The sequence below is a fragment of the Neolamprologus brichardi genome, chromosome 23, assembly GCF_056152115.1.
Source record: "Neolamprologus brichardi isolate AB-2024 chromosome 23, ASM5615211v1, whole genome shotgun sequence".
In the NCBI taxonomy this organism is placed as follows: Eukaryota; Metazoa; Chordata; class Actinopteri; order Cichliformes; family Cichlidae; genus Neolamprologus; species Neolamprologus brichardi.
In genome coordinates this window covers 31,623,155-31,642,078 of record NC_142125.1, presented here as the reverse complement: position 1 = coordinate 31,642,078, position 18,924 = coordinate 31,623,155, and the positions used below count along the sequence as shown (strand labels likewise).

The window sequence follows — 18,924 nt, the reverse complement described above, 5'->3', positions numbered from 1 at the left end:
GGGAAAGCCCAGGTATGGTAATAGGCATCCAGCAAAAATCCAGCTCCAAATTTTAGGAGCAGTGAGCCGACTGAGGGGAATGTCGCCAGGTTTGCTTTATTTTAAGTTTTGCTGATTTAACAGTTCAACGATTTTTGTCTATGAGACCAAGAAGAAAAGTGGAAACACGTCAGTGGACATCTGTTTTTCCTTTTCTGGTTTGGGGGTATGTGATGATAGAGTTCTTGATGGAGTAATTTATGCGGTGTGAGATTCAGGTGCTCGAGGCAAGGGCAACGAGCGATGAGTGTACAACAGCCATGAGGCTTGAGAAGCTGTGATTCATGTTTCCCCCTGGGTGTTGTCGAAGTACGCTGTGGTTAGAGAGGCACTCTTCCTTACAGCTAATGCCTATCGATTCACTTCCTCACAAACACGCACACGGCATGCTTGGCTTGACTTAGAGAGCGAGCAGACAAGAATCAGATGCTCTGTACTCTGCTCAGCATGGGTCAGCGGGTCAGTGGTTGTAGGTTTTCTCATTCAGACAGTGGAACATTTCAAAATTAAAGCTGCCCTCACTTATCTCCTGTGCTGCTGCACATCTGTCTTAATCTGAGCAGCAGCAGTTTAACATTAGCTGTAATAGTAGACTAAGCAGGGGAAGTTCATGTAGCACATTTTTTCCATACTTTAGGGGAAAAACTGATGACGTGTGATGTAAAGCCCCTGTCCAGCTACACCGGTTGTGAGTCTCTGCTGATATCTGCCAGTGCAAAGACAAAATAATGACTTTAGCTAACTTTAGATCTCAGCTGCGGATAATTGCTTCATGTGAATTAAAGACCTGTTGCATAAGTCTCCGTGGAGAAGCTGAGGGCTCTCCAGTCCGTCTCTTTCATTGTTAATGAAGTGGCTGCAACTGTTCCACAAACAATCTGCACTCCTGTTGAGTGGACTAAAGCTTGTTTTATTAACGGTTGTGCATTTGCTTTGTGCTTTGCTATAGTCTGTTAATCTCCTTTAACTCTGAGGTTTAATCAGCTAAATTGATGTACAGAGTTCATCTGTGTCTGCTATAGTAAACAGTCGTTCCAGTAGTAGTATTCTGCGGTTTCTGGGGAATAACTGAAATTCAGTGGAAAAAAGGGACTTTTTCCACTTTGTTAGATATAAAAATACATCCACTGTCAGGCTACACATGTTTGTAAGTCTTACATTTAGTTGCTTATCATATTCAGTTCAATTTATTTATACAGCGCCAAATCACAACAACAGTTGCCTCAAGACACTTTATATTGTAAGGTAGAGCCTACAATAACAGATACAGAGAAAAACCCAACAATCATGTAACCCCCTATGAGCAGCACTTTGGCGACAGTGGGAAGGAAAAACTCCCTTTTAACAGGAAGAAACCTCCAGCAGAACCAGGCTCAGGGAGGGGCGGGGCCATCTGCTGTGATTGGTTGGGGTGAGAGAAGGAAGACAGGATAAAGACATGCTGTGGAAGAGAGACAGAGGTTAATAACAGATATGATTCAACACAGAGAGGTCTGTTAATACATAGAGAGTGAGAAAGGTGACTGAAGAAGAAATACTCAATGCATCATGGGAATGCATCATATGAGTCCGTTTTTATGGTTGTAGCGGGTCAAACGTCAGACCGTCCTGAGACTGCTTTCAGTGTTGAACCTCTTCAGAGAGAGACCAGTAAAAACAGGTTCCTGGGTCGTCCCCTGTGAGTGTTGGTGCTACTAAAAATATACCTCGTGCATCATTTTTAAAGTTTTGTTGATGCTGTGGGTTGTTTTTCAGGAGCTGGGCTTGCCCCTTTAGTTCCAATGAAAGGACCTCTTAATGCATCAGCATACCAAGACATTTTGGACAATTTCATGCTTTCATGCTCCCAACTCTGTTCCAACGTGCACAAAACAAGGTGCATTAAGACGTGGATTAAGAATGGGATGTCGCTCATGTTACTGTGCGTGTGAAGGCAAATGTGCAAATACCTTTTGCTAGAATAAAAATCAGGCTTGTTTGGTGATATTAAGGTAGTTCTAGACCAGCCTGAACCTATGATAATGCTGCCCTTGCTGTTTAAAGCGCTATATAAGAACCAGTCCATTTTCCCATTCGTCTGAAAGGTCCTGATAAAACCTTTTTACCTTTTTCTCTCATCATCTTGGCTTGTATGTGGGTGCAGATGTGGTCTTGTAGTGGAATTCTATTATTAAAACTTGAGTATGCAGATTAACTGCAAAGTTTTCACCCTGAGGCCAGTGGGATACTTTCTGTTCCCGTGCAGCATCATCATCCTTTCAACCTCCTCAGTGGAATTGTTCATAATGTGTCTCTCCCATCTCTACAAGTCTCAGGCACATGTTATGGATATGAACCTGAAATATGCATTATATTGCACATTAGGTGCAGCATTTCTGGCCGATTGGTGGGTAAACCTGTTACTGAATTTACTTATAGCTGATGGCAGTTCATCATCTACCCTTTTTTTTGCTTTTAGAGGCGGAACTCAGCGGCTCGCATGGTCACGTTAGAGGCCTGTTATGACTACAGCGTAAAGAGTTCTTATCTTTGTTATTCTAGCAGCTCTGCTCTCACACCGCTAACCATCATTATCTGCGGATGCAGTCCAGCCCAGACGTCAGCGTGTAGCCCAGTTGGCAGCATGTGCTGTTAGCTTTTTCCACTTCCCATTTTTAGTCCCTTCTTTCTCACGTGCTTGGAAAGAGTCTCTCTGTCCTTTCAGCTGATGCTTCAGTCAAAGGTGAAAAAACATTTTATAATGCCGTAACAGGTGATATCCATCTACAAGTGTATGTTAAGCTAAAGAGAAGTGGCTCAAACAGAGGGGAAAACCATCCATCTGTCAATCCATCCTTTTTTCCTTAACTAAATAATGTGAATAGGGATGGCTTCAGAGGGCAAGTAACATCCAATGTTTACTAGAAAAGGAAAGCATCTTATTGACCGCTCACTGCAAGACACCTTTTAACCATTTTCCAACATCCACGGCCAGCTTACAATCAGTGTTTGGACTGTGGGAAGAATCTGGAGGGCAAGGTTGTTGTTTTTTAATGACCTTTGACCTTTGTATTTTAAATTGTTCTTCTGCTGCAACAAATGTGTGTTTCGAGTTTCTGGCAAGAAACTGTAGTAATAGATTCAGAGTGTGTGATGTACAGAAGTTGTAAAAGATCTTTCCATCAAATGATGAATAATATTGTCCTATAATATCCAGTGCTGTTCACATGATGGTGAAACTGGAGCGTATAAAAGTTTGTTTTTATTACACTATGATATTGTTACGGTGATTATTTCCAATAAAATGGTGTGTCTGTCTGTCAGAAGCCCCTCAGGGGTTCCTGCTCCTGCGAGCGATGAACTGAAATAGGACACTGGAATGTCCTTTATAACAGCTGACGGGATTGAATTTGTGGTCCACCGAAGATCAAGAATGTGATTGATGATGAAATAAGGGAACTGAGATGGACCAGTTGTCTGAAATCCTCTTTTGGTTTCCTCCCTATTTTCACAGGATGACAACTGGGGTGAAACCACCACAGCCGTCACGGGCACCTCGGAGCACAGCCTCTCTCAGGAGGACATTGTTCGCATCACAAAGGATCTGGAGGACAGTGTGGGGCTCGACTGCCGCCGTTACTTCACCCGGACCCTGGCAATAATCTTAGGCCTGCTGGTGTTTCTCACGCCACTGGCCTTTCTGGTGCTACCCCATATCCTCTGGCCAGACAAGCTGCAGAGCTGCGGGACGGCCTGCGAGGGCCTCTTCATCTCTGTGGCCTTCAAACTGCTCATACTGCTGCTGGCTGTCTGGGCGCTCTTCTTCAGGCCGGCGCGGGCAGGACTCCCAAGGGTCTATGTATTCCGGGCACTACTTGCTGTACTGGTTCTGCTCTTTGTGATCTCCTATTGGCTCTTCTATGGAGTCAGGATACTCGACTCACAGGTGAGCTAAGAGAGGGGAAAACTGTACGTGTGAATGAAAATTCATTGAGTACTACACACACATACGCACAGAAACAAAGGTTTCAGTAGCATGAGTACTGCAGTCACATTCATTTTTAATGCCATCAGAAGCTCAACAAAGCCACAAACAGCTAAAACACAGATATTTGATTTCCCAGTGCTGTGTGTTTACTCTGTGAGCCATAATTTAAAATCCTTGTAAGTCCCTGATTGAGAATGCCTGTAGGAATACACACTTTCAAAGGACGGCTGAAACGCCGTCCTTTGAAACGCTGCTAAATATTTATATGCTCTACATCTAGTCTCACATGTGTTTATGCCTGGAAGGCTATTTTAGGCATAATCTGTGCTTGGAACTGTGTTGGGACATATTTACTATGCAGTTATTTTATTAGATTTGTGTTTACTTTACATATTTTGAGTAAATCTGTCACAAACGATTCCTAAAAATCCTAACTGTTGATAGGACGAGAACTACCAGGGTATCGTGCAGTACGCCGTGTCGCTTGTGGACGCTCTCCTCTTCATCCACTACCTGGCCATCGTCCTGCTGGAACTGCGGCAGCTTCAGCCGTGCTACTCTGTGTGCATCACACGCTCCACAGATGGCGAGACAAGGCACTACAACCTGGGACAGCTCAGGTAAGGAGCACAGAGTGACTCCATTAAATGTAGACATTCTCTTCTTTTAGCATCGTCTTTGAATAAATTTGTGTTTTTCATGGCGTTAGTCCAAGGGTGAAGCATTAACAGTATGAGCAAGAGGGAGTGTTTGAGGTAGGTTTTTGAGGGAGCTCTTTCCAATAAAATGCACACATTGACATATTTGGGAGTCAGGCTTGCCTCTAGTGGCCATCAGGGGAACTGCAGTTTTGCAGTTGGCTTTTGGTTTCATTTTTCTGGCCCACTTGTTCTCAGAGGGTTAAAATGAGATGTGACACTCTTTGCTATCGTAGCTTCCATGTCAATCGGACTGGAAAGAAAAGCATATTTACATCCAAATGTAGCTCAGCGAGCTTTCAGATAGTTTGCTGTTGCTGATGAGAACTAGACTTAGTGACACTGTGTTAGCAACCAGGAGAGAGAGGAAGAGATCAAGGGGAGATGAATTTAGGGAAAACAAAAGACGTCCGTGTGGGCGAGATGAAGGCAGAGGAGAGGACAGAAACTGGGGCACCTCAAGTTAGAGAGGTGGGAAAATAAAAGGCTAATAGCTGCTTACTTGCACAGAGATGGGAGCAAGAAATTCATGTAGGAAAGTCAAGAAAGAGAAGAAGGTGAATATTAAGGAGTCATTAACACACAGATAGTAGAAATTATTATTATAAGGTAGAACTGAAGAAAATGTAGAATGTATAAAAAAGGCACAAAGACAAAGTGCCTGATGTGGAGAGAAGACCATGCCAGAAGGAAAGAAAGGAGAGGGTGGGGAAGACTTCAGAGAGGAAACTCCTCAGAAAAAAACTGCAGACACAGGGCGGAGTACATAGGAAAGACCCGGGAGACTGGAACAAGGAAAAATCTAAAGGAGGGACCAACAAAGAGAATAGAGAACAAGGAACTAATAGTTAATGGAAAGGTCGTGTTGACGAATTGTAAAATGTGGTAAAGAAAGAAAGAAGGTGTGTGTTTGTGTGTGTGTGTGTGTGTGTGTGTGTGTGTGTGTGTAGGAAGGAACCGACAAGACCAACCTTTTTATGACTTTATCGTCTCTGAGTAAAAACAGGAAGAGACCATTTTCAGCCAAACGCAGCAGCTCCCCCATTGCTCTCTGCTATCAATACACAGCCCTCAGTCTGACATACCTTTTGCTTTTGGGTATCTAATAAAACCTGACGGATTTATGGATGGAGCTTTTTTATGACCGGATAGGTGAAACACTATCTGTATACCGTATCTGCACTTATATTTGAAGGTTTATGTCTTCCTGCATTTTTGCCCATGGACTTCTATTTGCATATCCAGCCTCAAAATATTTAAAGATGTTTTTATTCATCTGCCAAAATGCACACTGAGACAGAAATAACTGCAGCAAGTCCGTACATGAACGTGCAGTCAGTCTTGCATTAGAATTTTCAATCATGTTTATCTGGCTAACTCGCCGATTGCCACTAAATAACATCTGATCATATTCATGCAGGCGTCCAGTGCACCCGTTATAATTGTTACTCTGCTGTTTTATTTGACCCATTTACGCCTCTTGTCAACTCCACCACCAAAACTACTTTGTCTTTTATTTTGGAATTACTGATTTTGCTCAGATTTAATATTACTATAATATAACTTTGCACTGAAACACTCCATCCACACATCTTCTTCCATTTATCCAGATGTGGGTCGTAGGCACAGCAGTCTAAGTAGAAATGCCTAGGACCCCCTTTCCCCAGCCACCTCTTCCAGCCCTTCTGGGGGGACACCAAGGGCATTTCCAGGCCAGCCGAAAGACACAATCTCCAGCATGCCCTGAGTCTGCCCTGAGGCCTCCATCCAGTTGGACACATCCAAATCGCCTCACTCAGGAGGCATCCTAATCAGATGCCCACACTACCTCAGCTGGCTCATGTTGATGTGGAGGAGTAGCAGCTCTACTCTGAGCTGCACCCAAGTGACCTCTCCTCACCCTATTTCTAAGGGAGCGCCCCCACCACCTTTAAGAGGAAGCTCATATCTGTCACTCATATCCACGATCTCATTCACTACCCACAGCTCGTGGACATAGATGAGGGTACACTAAAACTGAAAACTTTGGTACAGCGTCCACATCACTGTCTGTCAAACATGGAGTAGCAAAGGGTGGCTACTTTCAGGAATCTACAATATAAGACATAAATAGAGTTATTTATTAATTTTCTCTTTGCTACATAATTCCATATATCTTGCTTCATATATTTGATGTATTCAGTATCTACATTGTAGAAAGTAGTAAAAGTAAAGAAAAACCATTAAATGAGAAGGTGACTGGTAGTGTATGTTCCTCGACACTATGTTTCTAATGTTAACCGTGTACCGTGTACATTAACCTCATGTTTTACCCGAATTGAGAAAAGAATGTATAATGTAAATAGAATTGGTCCTAGCACAAAACCCTTTTTTTGTTTGGAAAAGCAGGATGGAAATTTTTAAACTATGTTTTTTGAACATTTCTGGCTCTTTTCAGACTTTTTTTTAAAGTAATCAGTAAGCTAAAATGTGGGGGAAAAAATAAATAAAATTGCTAAGCATCAGCAGGAACAGGTCAGACAAGTTAAAGCGTTTATTGGTCTGAGCGGTGTGTTCGCCGGTTGCCTTGGGGGTGTCGTCCTTTGTAAGCCGTGCCATTCATCCCTGCACGGCCGGCAGCAGGCCCAGCCTCGCTCTGTTGTCCGTCTATGACTGTAAACACACAGCTAATTAGTGCTCCCTACAGACTGCAGCGCGGCATCTGGTCAGCCTGACGCGCACAGCCACACACAAACGGAGGCACGCCCGTGTGTGTGTGCATGGATAATTGCACCATATACATGCAAATGACAGATTTGTGCACACATTGCCTCAAACACGAGCAGCGTATCATACAGAGGATCCCAGACACACTAGTGGGTGTTATGTTTTCCCAGCCAAGCTCTCGTGTATGTTCTCTATTAACAGGCGGTGCTGCTCACATTCCTGCTTTTCTGGCATCCATCCTCAGCCTTATCATAATGAGGACCCTATCCTGGGCCCTCGGGCCCCGATGGCTTGTTTCTGTCTGCCTTTGATGCCAATCTGAGGGCCAGAGGAGGTTTTTTTTTTTTGCTTCGTTGTTTGACCGGACTAGTCGAATACAGAGTGCATTCCTTACCAAGTTGTTAAGAGAGGAGTGGTTTAAACACATTCACAGTTGGGGGGACTTCCCACTTTACTTTCCTAACCGAGCATTCCTGTGCACCAGAACAGTGATCAATCACCTCGCTCTCAGAGGATCTGGTTTATGATTGAACTGCAAAGTTTTAAGAGAAGGTTCTTTATTTCCTTCTCTGAGTTTGCATTCTCCTTGCTCTGTGGGCCCAGTTGAGCTCCTCGGTTTGAATTGCTTTGTGTCATGTTTGCTCTGCTTAATAATTGAATGAACTTGGGAAGAGGCCGGGACTGACTCACTATTTACGTAAGTTACAGCTAAACAATGGTGCTGCCTAGCGTGAGTGCTTAATGCAGCACAGGGCTGTCTGGGTGTTATCACACTTTCTGCTGCCTCTTTGGCGAAAATGAGCGCCGACTCCACTCGTGCTAAAATAATCAACACCCTGTGATTTATTTGGTTTTCTGCAGCTGGAGATCCCATTAGAGATTATCTGCTAAAATCCTCCGAGTTTCTCTAAATGCGTATGTACACTTTCTTTTTGAAATATCAGTAAACAGCGTGTGACCCTAACACCTGATTGTATAACTAGATAAAGAATTTTGTGTTAATTTGCTGTGTTTCTGGTCTTGAGGGCTTTTAGGCAACTCTCTGCTTCTTAGGGTCAGAAACATTCAAACAGAAATCAAGAACAAAGTGCTGTCTCACTTCCAAGTTATTGAAGTGGATACAACAGGGTGCTAATCTCTGAGAATGATCACAGAGTCAATATTGATGCCATTATTTCTCGGTGATCTGGCAAATAAGTCCATCCATCTCATTCCCTAACTACCCTGCTGCGATCCGACAGTGCCGATCACTGCAACGCCGTGCCGCCGGGCAAAGAAATCATCAGACTGAAACTGCATGAAGCCTATGCTAAATTTAGAGAATTAAGCTTGTTTGATTAGGAAATTGGCAAGACCACGCTAGTTTATTTTAAAGATCCTCCTTGTTCAAGCATGTGTACAACCTTTAGCTGTCATCTTAGCTCACTTAAACTTGTTTTGTTTTTCAAAGTCTCAATGAGATTAGTGGCAATGAAGGCAGTCCAAATAATAATAATAATAAGTCCAGAAAAAACACTGTCTCGAGATCTGTATCTTCACCGTGTTAGAGGACATAGTGTGAATGTGGTGTTTAGAGTCTTCTTCACTTTTCTCCAGTGTGTAACAAATGCTATGGATCGACATGAGGAGACATCCTCTGTCATTGAAAAGTATTTCTTAGGACTCTGCTTGCCTCTGGTGATGTTAGTGTGACTGTCATCAGATGGCAGAGCGGTAACAACGAATGACTTTTTAATGCTGCCTGGGTGATTTCCAGCTCTCTGTAATACGTCACATGACGCATTATTTAATGTAAAGTTTGCTTTAGAAGCAGGAATGTTAAAGGTCAGAAAAAGGATATAAGAGCTTTCATCAGTGAGTCTGTATTCATTTTGCCATCCTCCTTTGGGATAATAGGAAGCACATGCTGCAGACTAGCACGTGTTGTTGTTTGGGTTTATTAAGTTAGAAGAATGACACAGGACAGCTCACAGCATGAATGAAAAGAGTCCAGTGTTGAGCTGTAAAGTCTTGTTATGTGTTAGTTAACAGCAGCATCTGCTGTCCTCCTTTCAGCCAAATGCAGGGTGTGAAACTGAGCTCATGATGTTGCTACAGAGTTGGTACAGTTGTTGAGACTAACTGACTTAAAAGATATCATACGTAACATGTAGACGAATTAACATCTATGACAGAGTTATACTCACACTCTTGTTGATACCTACACCAAAATCACTCGCTAACCTAGTGAGCATGTCTTTGGACCGAAAAGCCCCGCAGGCACAGAGAGACATGCTAACTGTGAAACTATTGATGTGAAGCTATAATGTTTTGATATAAAACTGCAAACCTTTTCCAATCAGCGATCACATTTTAGAACCGTGATATGAGAATCGGTATTAATAGTCAGCTGATATTAGCATGACTGCTGTAAAGTATTGGTAAACGTGAGTAAGGCCGTAGTGTCGCTGCTTGAGTAAGTGTGTCGTTTTGGCGTGATTTACCTTTTTATCTGAAAGAGGAACCACAGAGGAACTATATTATTATCAAGCCAGTGATTTATGACCTTTTAGTGTGAAAATACTTTACCTGTGTACAGGACCTGGCATGCTTAGTGATCCATGGTATAAAGTATCAGGGTCTGGGTTATACACTTTGAGCTCACTTTGAGTCTCTGGCTTCTCTTTCATGCTCGTGACTCCTTCTGTCATCTTTGCGCCTCTTGTAACCTCAAACATCACTTCCTTTTCTTGGTTGGCTCTTAAACACCTGTAAGGCAACCTTCACCCTGCAGCTCGTAGTGGCCCCCCGTCTGATGTTTGTGAACATCCAGTTATCACCTGCTGCTGCTCACCATGTACACGAACGATTATATAAAGGTATAAATGTGAATAGCACTCCACGTCTCTTCTAGCTCTAGCTCTCCTTTTTTCCACCTCATGATTTGTCTTTTCCTCCAGGCTATAAATCACCCTGCCTTTTCAAATCTTACGTTTGCCAGGACGAACAGTGAACATAAATTGCATTAATGAGACATTGAGGAGAAGCAGAAATCCGATTTTCTGTCGCAGTCTTCAGCTCTGACTTATGCATTAATGTAGTTCCAGAGGATTGTGGGTCATCCGGTGATGAAGATCTGTAACTGTTTTTGTCACTGGTTCTGTTCTCTGTGTTTTTATCTTCACTTAAATCTCGTCAAGCACAGCAGATCTACCTCTACACTGTGCATTATCTTCTAGATGTGCTGATATTCTGTTCTCCAAGGTGTTTTGTGTCTTTAAGAATCATTTCCACTTAGTCATTAAGTATTACTGTCAGATCTTTTCATCTCAGATGCTGTTCCACCTTTCTTCCATATCACTTCCGTCCCCTCGCTCTGTCTCTCTCTCTCTCCCTGTTTTATGTTGATGGTACTGTTATTCTGAAGAAATACTAGAAGGGTTTTTCTTCACTCGCAGAAAGTTTTCAAATAAAGCCAGAAATGTCTGTTGGCTAGTGCTTCCTCCTGCTTTTTGCCTTCTGCCTTTTCGCTGTGTGTTTGTATTCAGCAGGAAGGCTTGTAGAATTACTACGGCTATTTTCTAGTCTTTGGTGTTACAAGTGAAAAACGTCCCGTGGCTAATGTTCCTCACGTCCTGCTCTCAGACCTGAAGCTCTCATGCTGGCCCAAAGCTACCTGAATTCCAAACTTGAACATTTCCATGTGGCTTAAACTTCCCTTTGATTTTCCCATTTCTTCCTCTCCAGTATTCAGCGGGCAGCTCTGGCCATCATAGAGCACTACTACTGTGACTTTCCGGTTCATAACCCAGCGCTGCTTTCCGCCTCCAAATCCCGCGCTGCCAAGCATCTGGCTGGCCTCAAGGTGTACAATGTGGATGGTGAGTTCCCAGCAGCCCCTGCTGAGGGTGAGTGGGATGCTTCATGTCTTCAGTGATTTTGGTTGTTCTTTGTGCTCTGAGGTGGTGGAGTCTCAGAGGTCTGCTCTTCCTGATCTGTTTGGAAAAGCAGACCTCTGCTTTTCCTGATCTGTTTGGGCAAACTGTGTGTTTTACTTATTACAACTATCTGTTCAACAAACTGATTATTGTTCAGTCTTTAAAATGCTCACAGACACTGAATATTTCCCTGTTTTCAGACTGACCCACAGCTCAGATCTCTTTTATCCTGTCTTCCTTCTCTCACCCCAACCAATCACAGCAGATGGCCCCGCCCCTCCCTGAGCCTGGTTCTGCTGGAGGTTTCTTCCTGTTAAAAGGGAGTTTTTCCTTCCCACTGTCGCCAAAGTGCTGCTCATAGGGGTCATATGATTGTTGGGTTTTTCTCTGTATGTATTATTGTAGGATCTACCTTACAATATAAAGAGGCAACTGTTGTTGTGATTTGGCGCTGTATAAATAAAAATGACTAAAAAGATTGAATTGAATTGAAATCTATAGATTTAAATAGGATTTTGACATTTAAGAATCAGTGACATTCAGTAAATGAGTGATTAGACACCAAAACTCTTTCTCAATTCTTGTTAGTTTAAATGATGTGAATTAGTTATTTCATATTCAGATTTGTAGTTTGACCACTGACCCTTTTTAAACATGTATTTGATATTTGAATTGCCATAATGCCTTTAAACTCCAAGGATTCATATTCACACGTTGCCTTTTTTTGGGTCCAACATTTAAACGCAACATTTTTAGCTAAAAAAGACAAAAAAGTCTCCAAATCTTCTCGTTTGAAAACTTTAACAGCAAGTTTGTCAAATGTTTTGCTTAAAAAGAATCACCCTCAACTGTGATCCAGTCTTCAGGGTCATGTTGATTGTCTGGTCACAATTTCCCACACTACATAATGAGATATGACTTGTTTTGTTTAATGACAGAGCAGCAAGAGTCAGACTGAGAAAACCAGCAAATGTCCAACAATTGGCAACATTGTTCCAGTTAATTACGCTTATTTGCTTAAATGGTTCTGGTCTGTTTATGACAATTAAACTAGATATGGCTGTCTCTAATTATATTTAATATAATATCTGCCAATATTTTGCCCTCATTTCAATGTAATGTGACCACTTAACTGGCAGAATAAATACATCTTTAACACCATTACACAGAGGCCACATTGTTTTTGAGTTAACTGTTAGAAACTGCGTTTTCGTGTAGCAGTCGTTCGCTCCAAATGACATTTCAAGTCTCTGCAGGTCGAATCTCCTTAGCTGTGCTGGAATGTGCTAAAACATATAACTGCCTGGAAGGAGGAAAATTGATCTGCAGTCTTGGCATAATTAGAAAATTGACCAGCGTAGTATAAAGCACAGGTGATTTGTAGCTGATGTGTTACAACATGCAAAAAAAAGTGTGGCTATCTATATCGCCCCGGGCGCACCTTCCAGCGTGTCTGGAGCAGGTGGAGTGTTTTAAACTTGCTCTTCTCTCTGTGTTTTTCCTCACACTGACGCTAACCCGTTAAGACATCTTTAAAGCTAAACTGAAAGCCTACCTGTTGGACAGTAAGTAAATGCAACGCTGCCACCAATAAAAGTACCCTCACAGCCTGCGTGTGCTCGCTTTAAACAAAGCTATTCCTTCAGTGTACTTGAAATGAAAAGCCCCCACCTCCCCCACCCCACTCCCACCCACTCCTATTCTCTCTTTGCATGCCACAGGTTGATGAAAAAGTTCAGCGTTGTCCTTACAACAGCTGGCAGAATGCAACACAAACCCTCGATTAAATTATTGCAGTCCCTTAAGTGTACTCAAGCTTCACTTAAGTGCACTAACTCGACTCCCACCTCTTGGTTTGGTGTTTTATTTTCCTGCCATTTATTTCCCTCCTTTCTTCCTCCTCCTCTCAAATGTTAGTGGGAGGCGTTGACGGAGATGGCTGATAAATCAATAGCTATTACAACACCAGTATTCTCATTTCTCTCTCGAGCCTCATCCTCCTTCATTTTCCTCCCGCAGCAGCTGCTCGGGGAGCTCCGTCGCTCTCATCGCTCTCTTGTCTTGAGCTTTTACTTCCTACTTCTTGCTTTCTGCGGCCACACTGCTACTGTAATAAATAATTCTGACTCAGGGACAGACGATAATCATTTCTTAATGAAAAACTGGTGAAGCTCTGAGCGCAAAACAGCCGTAATACTCGATTAGACTGCGTCCAAATGGCTTCGGGTGAGCTTTGTGATTCCTGGAACAACATTTTATCTGTGTTGTTTAGTCAGCTCAAGTTTCTGTGACTGAACTACCAAATCAAAGAAGTGGAGTGAAATACAGTCACCCCTGTTACAGGTATTTCCTGTTGCAGTCATGAGTAATGGTGCCACTCTTTCAGACAGCATTAAAAGTCTGATCTGCCTTTTGGATCGTCGTCCCACTTTCTTGTCTGATTGTATGACACATTCCTGAATCTGTGGAATATTCTCATTTCTGTACATGCAATGCTTCCTAACATCCATCGCCCCAGCGTTGGATATTATCTCCCCATTTCTTAACAGTTGGCGACAGTTCTGCTTCATCTACACGCAGCCTAACATTGCTCAGACTTTAAAGAAAAGCGCTTTTTAAGCACGGCTGTTAACACTTGAAAAGTCCACACAGCATTTCATTTGTCCACAGGTACCTAAGCAGTTACACACAATGACACTGTGTACAGGTGGGACTCACCACACATGAGATTCATGATACAACATTATTGTGATTTTCAACATTTTGTGATACGTACATCTGTTAATATTATTTCATTGATGTAGCTTTAAACTGTGAACTGGATGTAAACAGGATGTATGATCATGTGGTGCCTTATGACTTCACAGTGTCGGAGAAATCTCAAGGTTTTTTTGTAAATTTGTGGCTTTAGTCTCACAAATTCCTTCTCCTAAACTATGAACCCCACTGCTCGGCTCGGTTTGTATTTATGTTTGTTTTTTTACAGTATCAGTGCCCCTGAGAAACCATCATGCTCCAGATTAGTATTGTTCACACCAATGAATTTTCCCATTTGAGAGGTACAGTCTTGAACTATTGAAGAACCTCTAGACTACTTTTACTTCCACTTGACTTCTAACCGACACGTGTTTCTGTTGTAAGTGTGTCTCGTAGAGTTATTTGAAATCTTCCGTACAGAAAGCGCCACATGGCAAATTCCAAGTGCACCTTCCTTCCCCTGACATTTAGTGTAACGTTTCCCACCCGTAAACCTCATGTCAATGCAGTGATACCAGGAGCAGAGTTGGGAGGGGGGGGGTCCATGAATTATTCTGTTCATGCTCGATCCCTGCCCCGCATTAATAATTCACCAGCGCTGCCATCTTTTAACCTGCATTAACATCAGGCGGGGTTCATCAGCCGCCTCCGATTTCTAATTCTAAAAATGTAAACTTTTGAAGTTGCCCGAGACCCTCATTTAATTGCACTCCCCGTACCTCCTGAAGGCAGAGTAATGGAAGTGTTTGCATATCAATGGCCCGTACATGGGGGAAGGAATGTGTTTTGGATTTTCCACTGATGACATTGCTCGGAACAATAAAAAATTCTGACTTTGTGCGTCTCTTCTTGTCAGCTTCTGGGGTTTTAAGTGTTGTAGGTGATAAAAGGAAATGGACTGAGGTGCATTAATAATCTCCCCCCTTCACTCTAACAGCAGCTTGTTCTCTCACATTGCACTCTGTGTCATCACCAAAGATTTCTTTCTTCCTTCACCGGGCGCTACCACCTGTGAACACTCTCATACATGCGTTTAACCCTTCCCGTCAATCTGATTTTGCCGCGGCAGGTCCCGGAAACAACGCAGCAGCGGGAATCGCCCATTCTCAGTCCAGAGCAATGATCGCAGCTGCCGCCCGCCGCAGAGACACCAGCCACAACGAGCTGTACTACGAAGAGGCCGAGCACGAGAGGCGCGTCCGCAAACGCAGAGCACGGTGAGTCGGTCAGATCAAAACGCGTTTCAAGCAGTAAAACACAAAAGCCTGCTGTTATTGAAACGGCTGTTGTTTGCTGTTTCCCCTCCCAGGCTGGTGGTGGCAGTAGAGGAAGCGTTTACACACATCAAGCGCATGCAGGAGGAAGAGCAGAAAAAAGCACCTGGGGACGTTATGGACCCTCGAGAAGCAGCACAAGCCATCTTCCCATCCATGGCTCGGGCCCTGCAGAAGTACCTGAGGACCACCAAGCAACAGCACTGCCACAGCATGGAGAGCATCCAGCAACACCTGGCCTTCTGCATCACCAACAACATGACGCCCAAGGTCAGTCCTGTGACCTCTACACACGGCATTCAGCCTTTCTTTGGGGGTCATTTCAGTGAATTATATTTATATAGTGTCAAATAAGGTAAAGAACCTACAAGGAAAACGGGGAGAAAAACCCCAACAATCATATGACACACTATGACCAAGCAAAAGTGGGAAGGAAAAACTCAGTTTTAACAGGAAGAAACCTCCAGCAGAAACAAGCTCAGGGAGGGGCGGCCATCTGATAAAGACAGGACAAAGACATGCTGTGGAAGAAGGCCAGAGATTAATAATAACTAATATTTAATATATATAATGGTTTCATACTTCCTTCTTTTCCAGGCGTTCCTTGAGAGCTACCTGACTCCAGGTCCAACCGTTCAGTACAGCCGGGACTTCTGGCGAGCCCGTCAGTGGACGCTGATCAGCGATGCGTCAGTCACCAGCGGCCTGAAAGACGGCACCATCTTCCTGCTCAAATGTGTGGACTTTAGCCTGGTGGTGACGTCCAAGAAGATCCCCTACATCCAGATGTCCGAGGAGTACATCGATCCCAAATCACACAAGTTTGTCCTGCGGCTACAGTCGGAAACATCTGTGTAGGACTCCAGATGTTTTATTTTTATTTCACACCCTGTTGCTCTCCAATATTTTCATTTTGGGTTTTGCAGTTTTCAATTTTTACTTTTTTAAAAAATATATTATATATGAATCTAGCTATCGCACACGTTTGAATATATTGATCTTTTATTGTTGATAAAATCGAAAAAAGAAGAGCTGCAGCAGGATCTTTGCTCACTGGAGTTTGGACACAGTTGAGTGCACATGCTCTCTCTCTCTCTCTCTGTGTGTGTGTGTGTGTGTGTGTGTGTGTGTGTGTGTGTGTATGTGTGTGTGTGATGTAATTTTGTGTCAAAACAATCACTCCTTCAAACAAGATGGGAACAAGGAGCATTTAAAGGTTGACATCTCCACAGAGAGCAGTTTTTGTGTTGGATTTCCATGAGACGGACCGAGCGACAGGAGGAAAGTGTGTTGTTTTGTTGTTTTGTGTACACTTGGAAGTATTTGAATATTTTTGGACACCAAAAAAAATGAAATGGACTTATATATACAAGAATGAAACAACTTCAGATTCAGCATTAAATTCACATGACAGTGGGAACGATCTCAGTCTGCACATAAAGGAAGAGGCACAGTCTCCTCAAACAAACACTTTTTCCTGACAGCTGAGACGTCACACTCCACCGTGTCCATCCTGTGGCGTGCGGCCCACGCCCTTGAGCGCTAATTTTAGCAGCCAAAGTCGGGACTCTTTGAGTTGTTTTCAGTTCCTCTCCAGGTGCAACGGAGCACAAATCTGAAACATTTCCACTCCAGTCAGGAGCGACGCAAGCGTGCCGTGTTTGAACACCAGGGTGAACTCGGCACGAACCGGATAATAGGAGACGCACTGAGATGGACACGTGCCCAAAAACATTTGCCCCGCCTCAGCAGTTCGGTAACCTTGTCAGGGCTTTCATGTCGCCCACATCTGCCTGACGTGATGGAAGGGGAAGGGAAAGAGAGACCCAGCCATCATGTTGGAATTAAAAAGTACTACTGATTTCTCCAGACTTTGGGTTACAAAGCAGATGTATTCATTGTGTGTACCTTCTCCTTTAGACCTCAGTTTTCAAATAATGGTTGAAGTCACAGGTAACACCTCTCCCACCTGGCGTGAGGTGGGAGTTAAGTTACCATTGCGTGCATTTTCACAGCACTGACCCTCCTTTTTCTAAACTACTGTCTGCAAACACTCCACGTTTCCTTTGTTTTGTTTGGGTTTTGACATATGTATGCACACGTGGTGCAAGTATGCACCTTTTACCTTTAACTTACCCCTGCTGCAATGCTTTTAATTTGAAAATTCAAGAGAAAATGTTCAATTTTCTTCCTCTGTAGTGAAGTGAAAACAGACATTAATGCTTAATTTGCAAGATGAGCAACTAAACAACTGGCTTAAACAAACAGCAACATGTAAAGTCTGATTTCATCTGGGCTCACAGGGTTTCATTATGTATGATGATAAATCACCAGAGTATTTATCAGCAGTGAGAGCTGCAGCAGCAGGGCGGAACCTCCTTCCCAACTGGACTGTCTGGTTTTCTTTTACTGCCTCGTCTCACCCCTGTTGTCTGACAATTCCCTCGAGGTCAGTCCTTTCATGGAAGGCTCAGAAGGGATTCTCTCGCCTGCTGACTGGGTTTACACCGGCAGGCCAGAAAAATACAGTTAAATGAAGTTAAAATGACACGTGTCTGTTCCTCTGTTACTGTCGAAACTGATGAAACTGATCTGGTAAAATCACCAAAGAGAGGGCGAAAAAAAGAAGAGTCGCACTGAGCACGCTCAAGAAGACATGCAAGCAGTATAGCTGTGCCTGAGAGCAAGGTTGTCCCCTACTGCCCCCTGGTGATGCAACACAGCATTGTCACTGCATGTTTTCAGACAAAAAGAAAAAAAAACTACTGGTAATTTTATACTATAATTATTTCACTGTAAACAAAATGTTAAAACACCTGCAAAAAAGTCAGATTCGTGCTGTTTTCTGTGTGACACGTCCACAATTTTAAACACGTCATTGGTCAGATTTTGTACCAACTGACAGATAAACTTTGTATGATCCTGATGTGATGGTGCCTCCTGTTTTTAAACTCTATCTATTTATGTAAGCGTGTGTGTGTTTGTGTGTGTGCCATTCCAGTTCACACAGCCAGCCCCAACCCGACCCCCTCCTCCACCATCTGTCACACTGTTGCCAAGTTACAGACCTCTGTCAAGGATTGGTTTCTGATGGGCGGTTTTCTGATAATGAACGTGACGTTGCAATGTAAGATGTGTTTCGGTCTCACAGCGTTAGCGTTTGTAGAAAAAAATAAATCATTTTTATGAACATTTGTAAAGCTGCTGAGTACTGGGCTGCTCTTTTTACTTCCAGGATTACCTTAAGTGTTTGTGACGTGTCGAGGTAACCCAGGATTACGCCATCACAGTTCACACTCACTCCAACTTTTTTTGTTAGATTTTTCCAGGAAACAAATCACAGCCTGCTGTCCAACTCTACACCATGGCGATCCATTTTTAAATGTTCCCAGTTGTAGTCTTTTTTCCTTTCTTATCTCCATTTCTCACAAACTAACAAGTCTTCTGTTCACATCATCGCTATCTCCATATGCACTCGTTCGCTGCCCTGGCTGCAGGCTCGCTAACACTCTCTTCTGTCGTTGCAAATTAAGCGGCAGGCCGTGCTTAGTGACAGGCCTGAGCAA

The 18,924-nt window shown here is 43.2% G+C and overlaps 1 protein-coding gene across 3 annotated transcripts in view; it reads left to right on the top strand.

Moving 5' to 3' along the window:
* LOC102799921 (vang-like protein 1) overlaps nt 1–18,558 on the top strand; it is a 57,253-nt gene extending 38,695 nt beyond the window's left edge. For 2 of the 3 annotated variants that reach the window (XM_087836129.1, XM_087836131.1), the window contains 6 exons: nt 3,533–3,964; nt 4,451–4,626; nt 11,137–11,297; nt 15,154–15,301; nt 15,394–15,628; nt 15,956–18,558. In XM_087836129.1, coding sequence (XP_087692255.1) covers nt 3,533–3,964; nt 4,451–4,626; nt 11,137–11,297; nt 15,154–15,301; nt 15,394–15,628; nt 15,956–16,216 — 1,413 coding nt within the window. In that variant the 3' untranslated portion in view covers nt 16,217–18,558. The remainder of the gene's footprint in view (nt 1–3,532; nt 3,965–4,450; nt 4,627–11,136; nt 11,298–15,153; nt 15,302–15,393; nt 15,629–15,955) is intronic. The other variant, XM_087836130.1, reaches the window with a different exon arrangement.
* Nucleotides 18,559–18,924: the final 366 nt, after the last annotated feature.